General features: G+C 38.5%; 1 protein-coding gene across 1 annotated transcript in view; it reads right to left on the reverse strand.

The window, feature by feature from the left end:
* Positions 1-2,933: 2,933 nt before the first annotated feature.
* Positions 2,934-12,568, reverse strand: part of KYAT3 (kynurenine aminotransferase 3) — a 60,648-nt gene continuing 51,013 nt past the window's right edge. The window contains exons 12-15 of the mRNA XM_059375313.1: positions 12,227-12,303; positions 11,874-11,960; positions 5,353-5,427; positions 2,934-5,193 (exon numbers count right to left, since the gene is read on the reverse strand). Coding sequence (XP_059231296.1) covers positions 5,365-5,427; positions 11,874-11,960; positions 12,227-12,303 — 227 coding nt within the window. The 3' untranslated portion in view covers positions 2,934-5,193; positions 5,353-5,364. The remainder of the gene's footprint in view (positions 5,194-5,352; positions 5,428-11,873; positions 11,961-12,226; positions 12,304-12,568) is intronic.

Genomic DNA, 12,568 nt, shown 5'->3' on the forward strand with positions numbered 1-12,568 from the left:
AACCTTAAGATACCTGAGAATACCTTAAGATACCTTAAGATACCTGAGAATAAACCTAACCAAAGAGGTAAAGGATCTATACTCAAGGAACTACAGAACACTCATGAAAGAAATTGAAGAAGACACAAAAAGATGGAAGACCATTCCATGCTCATGGATCAGAAGAATAAACATTGTTAAAATGTCTATACTGCCTAGAGCCATCTATACTTTCAATGCCATTCCCATCAAAATTCCACCAGCATTTTTCAAAGAGTTGGAACAAACAATCCTAAAATTTGTATGGAACCAAAAGAGACCCTGAATTGCTAAGGAAATGTTGAAAAAAAAAAAAAAAACCCCAAAAAACAAAAACTGGGGACATCATGTTGTCTGATTTCAAGCTTTAAAACAAAGCTGTAACCACCAAGACAGCATGGTACTGGCACAAAAACAGACACATAGACCAGTGGAACAGAATAGAGAGCCCAGATATGGACCCGTAACTCTATGGTCAAATAATCTTCGACAAAGCAGGAAAAAATATTCAGTGGAAAAAAGACAGTCTCTTCAATAAGTGGTGCTGGGAAAATTGGACAGCTATGTGTAGAAGAATGAAACTCAACCATCCTCTTACACCATACAAAGATAAACTTGAAATGGATAAAAGACCTCAATGTGAGGCAGGAATCTGTCAAATTCCTAGAGGAGAAATATACAATAATCTCTTTGACATCAGCCGCAGCAACTTCTTTCAAGATATGTCTCCAAAGGCAAAGGAAACAAAAGTGAAAATGAACTTTGGGGGCTTCATCAAGATCAGAAGCTTCTGCACAGCAAAGGAAACAGTCAACAAAACAAAGAGGCAACCCATGGAATGGGAGAAAATACTCGCAAATGACACTACAAAGGGCTGATATCCAAGATCTATAAACAACTCCTCAAACTCCACACACACAAAACAGATAATCACGTCAAAAAATGGGCAGAAGGGGCACCTGGGTGGCTCAGTGGGTTAAGCCACTGCCTTCGGCTCAGGTCATGATCTCAGGGGTCCTGGGATCGAGTCCCGCATCGGGCTCTCTGCTCAGCGGGGAGCTTGCTTCCCTCTCTCTCTCTTTCTGCCTGCCTCTCCATCTACTTGTGATCTCTCTCTGTCAAATAAATAAATAAAATCTTTAAAAAAAAAATGGGCAGAAGACATGAACAGACAATTCTAGAAAGAAGACATACAAATGGCTAACAGACACATGAAAAAATGTTCATCATCATTAGCCATCAGGAGATTCAAATCAAAACCACATTGAGATACCACCTTACACCAGTTAGAATGGAAAAAAATTAACAAGGCAGGAAACAACAAATGTTGGAGACAATATGGAGAAAGGGGAGCCCTCTTACATCTGTTGGTTGGAATGCAAGTTGGTGCAGCCACTTTGAAAAACAATGCAGAAATTCCTTAAGAAATTAAAAACAGAGCTACCCTATGACCCTGCAACTGCCCCTACTGGGTATTTACCCCAAAGATACAGATGGAGTGAAAAGAAGGGCCACCTGTACCCCAGTGTTCATAGCAGATGGCCATTGTCGCCAAACTGTAGAAAGAACCAAGATGCCCTTCAACAAATGAATGGAAAAGAAGATATGGTCCATATATACAATTGAGTATTATGCTTCTATCAGAAATGATGAATACCCAACTTTTGTATCAACATAGACGGGACTGGAAGAGATTATGCTGAGTGAAATAAGCAGAGAGAGTCAATTATCATATGGTTTCGCTTATTTGTGGAGCATAAGGAACAACATGGAAGACACTGGGAGATGGAGAGAAGTGAATTGGCGGAAATCAGAAGGGGAGACAAACCATGAGAGACTGTGGACTCTGAGAAAAAAACTGAGAGGGTGGTGGTTGGGGGGTGGTGAACCTGGTGGTAGATGTTATGGAGGACACGTATTGCATGGAGCACTGTGTGTTACATAAACAATGAATTTTGGAACATGGGAAAAAAATTAAATTAAAAAAAAAAAAAACTACTGGGACTACATCAAAATAAAAAGCTCTGCACAACAAAAGAAACCAAAAGACAACTTCTGAATGGGAGAAGATATTTGCAAATAACATTATCTGATAAAGGGTTAGCATCCAAAATATATAAAGAACTGATGGGGCGCCTGGGTGGCTCAGTGGGTTAAGCCACTGCCTTCGGCTCAGGTCATGATCTCAGGGTCCTGCAATCAAGCCCCGCATCAGGCTCTCTGGTCAGCAGGGAGCATGCTTCCCCCGCTCTCTGCCTGCCTCTCTGCCTGCTTGTCATCTCTGTCAAATAAATAAATGAAATCTTAAAAGAAAAAAATGATACAACTCAACACCCCCAAAATGAATAATTCATTTTAAAAATGGGCAAAAGGGGCACCTGGGTGGCTCAGTAGGTTAAAGCCTCTGCCTTCGGCTCAGGTCATGATCCCAGGGTCCTGGGATTGAGTCCAGCATTGGGCTCTCAGGCTCTCAGCTCAGTGGGGAGCCTGCTTCCTCCTCTCTCTCTGCCTACTTGTGATCTCTGTCAGATAAGTAAATAAAATCTTTGAAAAAAAATTAAAAAAAATAAAAAATGGGCAAAAGACAAGAACAGACATTTGTCCAAAGACATACAGATGGCCAAAAGACAAATGAAAATATGCTCAATATCACTCATCATTAGGGAAATGGAAATCAAAAGTACAATGAGATACCAGTTCACACCTGTCAGAATGGCTAAAATCAAAAACAAAACAAGTATCAGTGAGGATGTGGAGAAAAAGGAACCTTTGTGCACTGTTGGTTGGAATGAAGACTGGTGCAGCCACTGTGGAAAACGGTATGGAGGTTTCTCAAAAAATTAAAACTAGAACTACCCTATGATCCAGTAATCACACTACTGGGCATTTATCCAAAGAATACAAAAACATTTATCTGAAAAGACATATGTTTATTGGGTATGGTTACTGCAGCACTGTTTACAATAGCCAAACTGGAAGCAACTCATGTGTCCACTGATAGATGAATGAATAAAGAAGATGAACTATGACTCGGACATAAAAAAGAATGAAATCTTGTCATTTGCAATGATATGGATGAAGCAGAGAGTATAATGCTAAGCGAAATAAGTCAGAGAAAGACAAATACTATATGATTTCAATCACATTTGGAATTTACGAAATAAAACAAATGAGAAAGGGAAAAAAGAGAGAAAAACCAAGAAACAGACTTACATTAGTGTCTGTCACATAGTATGAGTTCAATGAATATTTGTTAAAGGAAGGAACAAAGGAAGGAAGGTGAGGGGGAGGGAAGGAGGAAAGAAGGAGAAGTTTTGCCTTGAAGAGAAAGAAATAACAGGGCAGTAGATAGCATTTAGGAGAGAATTTTCTAATAGAGAAATCTGGACATGTCTCACTGCTGAGGAAGGGAACCAGAGGCTGAAAATACAAGAGAATGGACTGAGCCAAGTTATAGTGTGAGAAGAAAGGGTGGTAGGATTAGCACTGGACAAGTCCAGGACTGTGAAAAGCAGATTTAAATCCTGGCAAAAACTGCATCATGTCCCCAGCAAGAGTGGACAGGCTAAAAATTATACCTGGGATTTATACTGGGGTGCAGCAGTCAGCTCTTGCGGTCCTGGGTTTCCTTCTGCATGACTGGACCTGGTTCTGCCTTCCTATCAATCCTCCCCATTCTGCCCCAACCCTGGATGAAATGAATTAAGGATGAATGCTGGTGCAGATAGGTCATAGGCCTTTTGGTAGGATCTCAGTTGACAATGCTTGTCTGGCAGCATCTGTTTTTACATTTTGTTTCTCATAGCAGTGGGTGATGAGGTCATTATCTGTGATTTAATTGTGCTGGTCCTGGTGGGCTTTGAGATGTAGAAAGAAAGGAAGTTGGATATTTCTATGGTAGAGAACAGGAGAGTATTAAGAATTGCTGTTGTGGTAATAGGTAGAAGAAATCTCATTAGGGTGTCAAGGAAGGATTAAATCTAGTTAAGCTTAACGATATTCATTCATGGTTGTTGGTATCTGCACAATGTGTATTTTGTGACAGCAGTAGTCAGCAGCCCAGTATAAGCATTTTAATCCCAGGGTGAAGTTTTAGGGTTTTTTGACCAGTTAGGTGAGATATAACAATGGGCAAGTTACTCAAGGCAGCAAAAGTATCTTGGTTGAAGTGAAAGATGACGCAGTCTAAGCTGGGCAGGGAAAATATAAGGGGACTGACGGGAATGACATAGAGGGTTCCATGTGATTATCAAAATTCAGCTGGCATAAAAATCACCTTGGAAGGGCCAGATCCTGAAATTATTTTCAGCAGGTCTAAGGCGAAGACCAGAATCTATTCTCATGGATTGATTCTGATTCTGCTGTAAGAAGGCCATAGACTTTTTTTTTTTTTTTTTGAGAAATAGTGGATTTGAAATGAAATTATAGTGAGTTTAAAGAAGTGATATTTTGAGAGCAGATGAGAAACATCAGGAGAACACTATAGGCATAAGTGGGTACAGTGTGAGATGACTAATTTACTATCTCAAAGGTGACACAGCCTTAAATGATGAAAGGTCCAGGATGTACCCAACGGGGTGGGTGGCTTAAGTGGAGAGTGGGGTAGAGGTGAACATCGCCAAAGGTAAGGTCAAAGTTCTGAAAGCCTCCATAATCCGTGTGGACCTTGAAGCCACTCTGGAAGCTGGCAGTATTTGGTACAGAGAAGCAAAACTCTGAGCAAAGTTCAAAGGCACTGGTTAATGAAGGGGAGGGAACTACATGTGAGTAGAGAAAGAAAGGACTTGGAGTTGAGGGCATATAAGTGGCAAGAGTTTTCACACGATGGTGGAGAACTGGAACTGCTACTAACATTAGTTGAGGGTTTATTGAGGCTTTATGTATATCAATCCATTTTATCCTCACAAACTTCATCTAAAGTAGGTACTATTTTTTAAAGTAGGTTCCATGCCTGACATGGGGCTGAAATTCATGACTCTAAGATCAAGACTTGCAGGCTCTACCCACAGAGCCAGCCAGGGGTCATAAAGTAGGTGCTATATTTTATTCCCTTTTTATGATGAGGGAACTGAAGCACTGAGAGGTGACGCATCAACCAGCATCTCACAGTTCTTATCCACGATGCTACTCTGCCTGAGGTAAAGTGGTACTGGGAGGTGTTCGCATACATTTCAACTGAAAAACAAAAAAAGAAAAGCCACAGTGGGGTTAACATTTTGGAAAAGCAATGGAAATATTTCTTCATATTTCATGGGTACTGAAATATTTGTTTTTCAGTGTCCAGTAGATGGCAGCACTAAATAACAATTTCATATCAGGTCATCTAATACAAACCTTCTGCTTGGATCAAGACTTCTGTCCAGTCCATGCCTTAATTATTTCTTCAGCAGCATCCAGTGTACTGTCTTTCTGTAAATAAATGAAATAACCTCATTATATATAAAACAAATTCAAGATGAAGTACATATATAAATATAGAAAAAATATACCAAAGTCAATGGATCAGGAAAAGTCATGTAGTGATTTGGGAACCAAGTGCTCTTCAACCCCTGATAACTTGAGCAGGGCCCAGCTGGGCTCTAGCCTGTCCTTGGCCTCCACAGCACCAAATCCCAGAGTGTTCAATCCGGGATCATGCCTTCTCAGATGAGTCATTGGAAGCCTTGCCCATATAGAGCCACACCCATATAAAGCCACAACTCTGGCAAGTGCATGGACAGAAACTGGAAAATGGCATCTATAGTATCTTCCCCCACCTTGGTGGTCTAGTACACAGGTCCCGAGCTCTTTAAGGAGCCCAGAAGCAAATTAAACAAATCAATTATTTATAATGTTATATCCCATTACTGCCTAGCTGGAAAAGTGAATGAACTTCATAAGAATTCAATATTAGAGGAGCTAGAGAAGTGTGACACTGATCACTACATCATACTGTTTTGTGATACTGGCTGCCAGTCTATTGCTCCAATCCTGACACTAAAGAAATGTACAAATCAACTGGCATGTGGCCAAAAAGCATCACCAAGAAAATGATCGACAAACTGTTAAACACAGTTCAGACTGAAAACAGTTTAAACTGATCCCTGACAAAACCACATTCACTAGTGCGAACACTCTCACTATTTTATAACCATCAGAGCAGTCCAAGCAGCTTGCCATGCCAAAGAAGACCCAGACTCATAAATGACACCAATGCCGGTAGCGAGTCTGAAGGCTATGCTCATGGAATCAACATTTATTATTTTGGCTTTCTTGCCTCTCACCTTACCCCCTTTTGTGCATGACCTGACACCCCTGATGATATCCAGCCATAAGCTTGGGATATTAAAGGACAGACTCAGTCTCCAGTTGGGGTATTTGAATGTCTTTAGGAAAGGAATTTATAAGGAAATCCTTTCCATTTGGGAAACTGCATGATATTCATTGATTGTGTTGACTGTCAACATTTATATCCAATGCTAAGATTTCTGAAAAAATCATTTTTCCTTGCTGCTCAGAAAAGTTTACTGAAAATACTGGCTCACTAAAAGCATTAAAATCAGCAGTCTCTCTCCTCTTAAAATGACATTTACAAATAAGATGATTCCTTCTGACACAAAATCATGGTGAATGGTACCATTGGCTGGTATTTGCCTAATTGAAAATAGGCACATTGAGCAAATTACAGCTACCATTCATTAAGTTTTGGATAGTACTCCAATGATTTGTTTACTTTAAAATAAAGACAGATTTTGGTAAAGTAGAAAAAATATCAAACATAATAGCACTAAGTGAAGATTTAAGTGAATATTTGATCTCAAATGAAGAGAATTTTCAAAATTTTCAAAAATGAAAAGGCAGACCTATACAAGGAATACAATTAAATTAACACAGAGTTACAGAAACAAATCAGAGGGTGTAGAAGAGCTTACACAGAGTCAGAATCCTCTGCTCCTCCTCCCTACTCTGTCCTACTATGCCCACCATCCCACAAGACAACTTTTTATGGTAATTTCTGGTTTTAGTTCTAGTGGTTACTTCCAAGAACTAAATAATGTATTTGGTTTTATTTCTATTTGGTTTATTTTTATTTGGTTTTATTTATTGACTTCAGACAAAATTCACAATTCTCTGCTCTGAATGAAGAAAAATTGTTCGTTCACACTACTATGCCCATTCCCTTCAATGTTTCAGTTATGATTTCTCATAAAACTCATTTGCTTTTTGAATAGGTAATGCCAGCATATGGTATAAAATTAAACTGACAGATAAACAGTGAAAATTAAGCTCTTGTTTTTCTCCTCTGCTTTTTCTACTTCTTTCCTTTCCCTCTCTACCAAATGATTTAACTGAAAAGCCATTCGGTGGGGCTGAGTGAAGCAGGTGTCCACATACGGAGGCAGGGGAAGCCTGGGCAGCCTGGCGCAGGATGTAGCAGCCTGAGTGGAGACAGGGGGGTTTCTTATGTGGGTGGCATGAGGTGTTGGTGATGGCAGTGGCAGTGTTGACTGGAATAGGATGTCAGGATCCAAGCAGGGTAAGCCAGCATCTGTATGGCAGGGTGGCTCCAGGCAGGGTGCTGGAACCTTGATGGGATGAGGCAGGCATCTGCCAAGGTAGATGGGCATGGGATGTCAGAAACTACGAGGGGTGAAGGATTCCATGCAGTGGGTGATAGTGGCAGCCTCGTGTGCAGTGGTGGAGAACTGGAGGAGGGCATCTCTGCAACAGGTGACAGCAATAGCAGCCTGGTACAAAGTGTCAAAGCCTGAGGGGTGGTGGCTGGAGGGACAGTGGCACATACCGAGGGACTGATTAAAGATGTGATTCCATGATGAAAGCCAGGGTTTTTTTCCACTGTCAAAGAGGGGAGTTACAAATACAGAAAATCCTTGAGCACCAGTCATTCAAAATGTGCAAGTCAATTCATGGGAAAAAGATCCCAGAAGTAGAATTTCTGCGTTAAGAGGTATGTGCATTACATTTAGATAGAAATGGTCAAACTAACCACTGTTAAGAGATTTTACAAATGATACCCCTGCTCTCTGTAAGAGTGTCTTACAGAAATTTTTAGTTGTTCGGTTGTTTCCAAGCTAATAGATAAAATAAAATTTTGTTGCAATTTTAATTTTCATTTCTTGTAATATGACTAAAGTGGGAGTCCTTTCATATATTTGAGAGCTGCTGAGAATGTTACCCATAACCATTGTAAAGTGCTCCTTTTTGGCTTATTTTGCCTTAAGTCTCACCTGCTTTCTTTCAATTTTCATTATTTTGGCACCTTTTGCCATCCTTTTATTTTTAGCCTTTCCAAGAGGTTGAGTCAGCCATGGTAACTTTCCTTAGACTTCTTGGTATTGCTCCTGTATCTTTGAGGATTGAGTGTTGATCTGTTTACACAGATCCTCTTACTCTGCCCCCATGAAGGCTTTGGTTTTTTGTGTAGATGCTGAAGGACTGTTTATCTTTTAAATCCAATATATCTCAGTGTTAATTGTTCTGTGACAATTCTTCCTGAGGCAAAGCACTCCCTTTCAATTGCTGGATTTAGCTGCCTTTTTTTTTTTTTTTTAATTAGAAAAATGAAATTACTGAGCGTTCTTAAGCATTCTTAAGATAAAGCTATTAAATTCTTTTCAGGGTCCATTTTTCCCCCTCACCACAGAATTCCAGATATTTCACTTGTCTTCCACATCTATAATTTTTCTAATATTTTAAAAGTCTTTGATCCTCTCCACTCTTCTTTGCTCACTTTTCTCAATCCTTAAGATGCTTACAGAAGTAAGTATTCAGTGTTCCCTGCGCTGTTTCCAATGTCACTACAATTATCAATAGCTTGATTTTTTTCCTGTCAATTTTGTACCTGAGCTCTGACAAGCTGTCATTTTATCTTCTTATATTATCTAACATTATCTTCCCTGAACTTTTAAAATTTCTGCTTTAATCTCATTTTAAAGGTTCTGGATTTGAACTATCTATAGCAACATTTCTCTGACTGAATATTCTCTTTCTGACACTTTGTTTTCCCTGCACCTTTCTCTTCCACCCTTAATAGTATATTTTTATAGATTCGCAGCTGATTCTTTTTCATTAGTCATTTTTGATTGAATTACCTCTGTAATCTCTTGCTAGTGCACCTACTGTTCCTGTTGCTCTGGTAATGAATATGCTACCTACTGACTTTGTCTATAATTGGAAGATGTATCTGCAGATCTATGTGAGGAGTTAGGGTAGCACTAGAAGACAGCAGAAATTCTCCCTGGTTCATAGTAAAGTTTAATATGATTGATGTGGACTTCAGCGGTGGGGAGGTTTTTTTTTCCCCTCCCAGATAATTTAAGAGGCTACCTCCAATTTAATCTATCTCCTCCACAGTGCCCCAACACGGGTTGGAGCACACATGACAGGTATGAATAAGAAAATTGATAACCCAACTATAATCTCCTTCCCACCTTGCCCCACACAGGTTCTAGATGATACAGCTGTATCTCTCTCCTGCCTTGCATGATGCTAAATGAGTCTGGAGAAGCTCCCACTGCTAGTGTACTTATTGCCCTATTGTTTTAAATGAGTTGGTTCCCTGCTGGTGCTGTTTATAACCTGAAGATGTAGACACAAGAGACTTTCTAGGGGTCTTCCCTTTACTTTTACAGTATTTGGCAACTCTTCTTCATTTACTGGGGAATTTGTGAATCTGTTTTCCATTTTCCTAGTTGTTTTCATTAATTTCCAAGAAGAGAATGGGGAAGGGCAGTGTTTATGATTTTAAAACAGGAAGTCTTAAGTTAATCTTTTTTTTTTTTTAATTACTTCTGCTTGTAACTTTAAAAGATACACTTCTCTGTCTAGGATCCACTGAAACATGAGAATATTCTTGGCCTTACTCTCTCTTCTACAGTTTGGTCAACTAAACAAAATATTAATAAATAAAAATAAAATATTATTAGGTTGTTAACATTTTTATTCTCTTCTGAATGAGTCTTCCAGAGTTTGTAGATTGTCTTTCAAAGTTGAAAACAATGTTTACATCATTCTGACTAGGTTTATAGATGAATGTGTTGGTAGTTTTTGGGTCTTATTAAGCCTGTCTTCAGTAGCAGCATCTTAAAAATAGCAATGATGCATATATTCGGATTTTTAAAAAAATTTTATTTATTTACTTGAGAGAGAAAGAGTGAGAACACAAGCAGGGGGAGCGTTAAATGGAGAAGAAGCAGGCTCCCCGCTGAGCAGGGAACCTGATGTGGGGCTCGATCTCAGGACCCCAAGATCATGACCTGAACTGAAAGCAGCCACTTAACCAACTGAACCACTTGGGTGCCCCTCAGATTTTTTTTTTTAAGTACAGATCTGATGATAAGCAATTCATTTAGCTTTCGTTTGTCAGGAATATACACTTCATTTTCAGTTTTAAAGGCTATTTTCCTGGATAAAGAATTCTGGGCTGATACATTTTTTATTTTAGCACTTTGAGGATGTCATTTCACTGTATTCTCGTCTCCATTTTTTTTTTTTTTTTTGATAAGAAGTTGCTGAATTCATAAGCATGTGAAGTAGAGTCTTTTACTTGAGGTTTTCAAGATCTTACCATTACATTTGGTTTTCAGCAGTTTGAGTATAAAGTGTCTTATACACTTTATGTGGTTTTCTTTCCTTTCCTTTTTTTTTTTTTTTTTTTTTAAGATTTTACTAATTTATTTGACAGAGACACAGCGAGATAGGGAACACAAGCAGGGGAGTAGCAGAGGAAGAGGGAGAAGCAAGCTTCTCACTGAGCAGGGAGCCCGATGTGGGGCTCAATCCTAGGACCCTTGGATCATGACCTGAGCCAAAGGCAGATGCTCAATGACTGAGCTACCCAGGCAACCATTAGGGTGGTTTTCTTTACAGTCTGTTGTGGTTCACTGATCTCTAAGGATATTGCTTTTCACCAAATAGGAGGAGATTGTGGCCATTACTTCTTTTTTTTGGGCTATTACTTCTTAAAATACTTTTTCTGCCACATTTTTTCTTTCTTTCTTTCTTTTTTTTTTGGTACTCTAATTACATGTATTATCACTTGATACTGTCTCATAGACCTAAGGCTCTGTTTATTTCTCAAAAATAATTTTTCCCTGTTTTTCAGATTAGATAATTCTATGAATCTATAATTCAAGTGGGTCTTTATTCCTGATATCCTCAATCCTCTGTCTGTCAAGCCCCATACATTTTTCATATCTAATATTACACTTTTAAATTCCTGAATTTCCAGTTGATTTTTTTATAGTTTTAATTTGTTCACTCATTATGACTATATTTTCTTTTAATTTCTTGAACATACTTCCAATATCTGCTTTAAAGTCCTTGTCTGATGATTCCTATATCGGGGTCACCTTGTAATCTGTTTCTACTGACTACTTTTTTCTTTATTAAGGGTTATATATATATTTTAAAAAGATTTTATTTATTTGAGAGAGAGCACAACCAGGGAGGGCGGCTGAGGGAGAGGAAAAACCAGACTCCCCACTGAGCAGAGAGCCTGACGCAGGTCCTGGGATCATGACCTGAGCTGAAGGCAGACACTTAACTGACTGAGACACCCAGGTGTCCCAAGGGTCACAATTTCTTATGTCTTCACATGTCTAGTAATTTTTTATTTCTGCTGGACATTGTATTGCTACATGGTAAGGTGTTTGACTGATTATGCTGTAATACAGTAAACTCAGTACTTCAAAGTGTTGAGTTTTGTTCTGGTAGGCAGTTAATTTCATGGCAGCAAGCCAAAATTTTAAAACTGCCTATGAGCACATCATTCTTAGCAAGAGAAAAAAAAGGTGCTTTATAAATCAGAAGGAATGACATCATAAATGTGTTTTTGAATAGAACAGGGAACTTACTTTTATGAAGCAAAATCGCACAAACTTCTCAAACTGTAGTTTGGTCTCTGTGTTACAGAATGCTGAAACTGGAATGGCTGACAGTTTCTGAAAAATAAATAGGAAAATAAAATAGGAAAACTACTTCTACTTCAACTTTAATTTTAGAATAGATAAATATCAAAAACAAATACTTCTAAATGTTCACAACAACTTCTAAAAAGAAAAAATGTTTTTAAAATCCTCCACATAGCCATAAGTGGAATATCACATAACAAAACTATTGTTAACATTGTTCAAAACATGTCAGCAAGTATTCTTCATAAGTTAACCATAAAATACAGCACAGTATCTCAAAGGCCAATAAAAATTACCTTATTTTTAGTCATCCATTTCACAAATTTATAGTCATATGGTTCATTGCTGTCCTTCATACCAGAGAGGTCTGCATCTAAAACAACAATGAAAATTAGATGGTCTATTAGATCTGAGGAGAAGATGTATTTCATTTAAATCTGCCAAGATTCAAAATATTTTCAGAAAATAGTCACAGAAACTACTGAAGTCTCACACTATATGGTGGGTTAGGAAGTGAGGAATTCACAGTGAAGAAATGAGGAATTCACTCTTTTTTTTTTTTTTTAAGAACAATTATTTCCAAGATTATGTAATTAACTCCATTTTCCATTTGCTATTGCAGCCACAAAGTTCATTCC

Source organism: Mustela nigripes, chromosome 14 (assembly GCF_022355385.1).
Source record: "Mustela nigripes isolate SB6536 chromosome 14, MUSNIG.SB6536, whole genome shotgun sequence".
Classification (NCBI taxonomy): Eukaryota; Metazoa; Chordata; class Mammalia; order Carnivora; family Mustelidae; genus Mustela; species Mustela nigripes.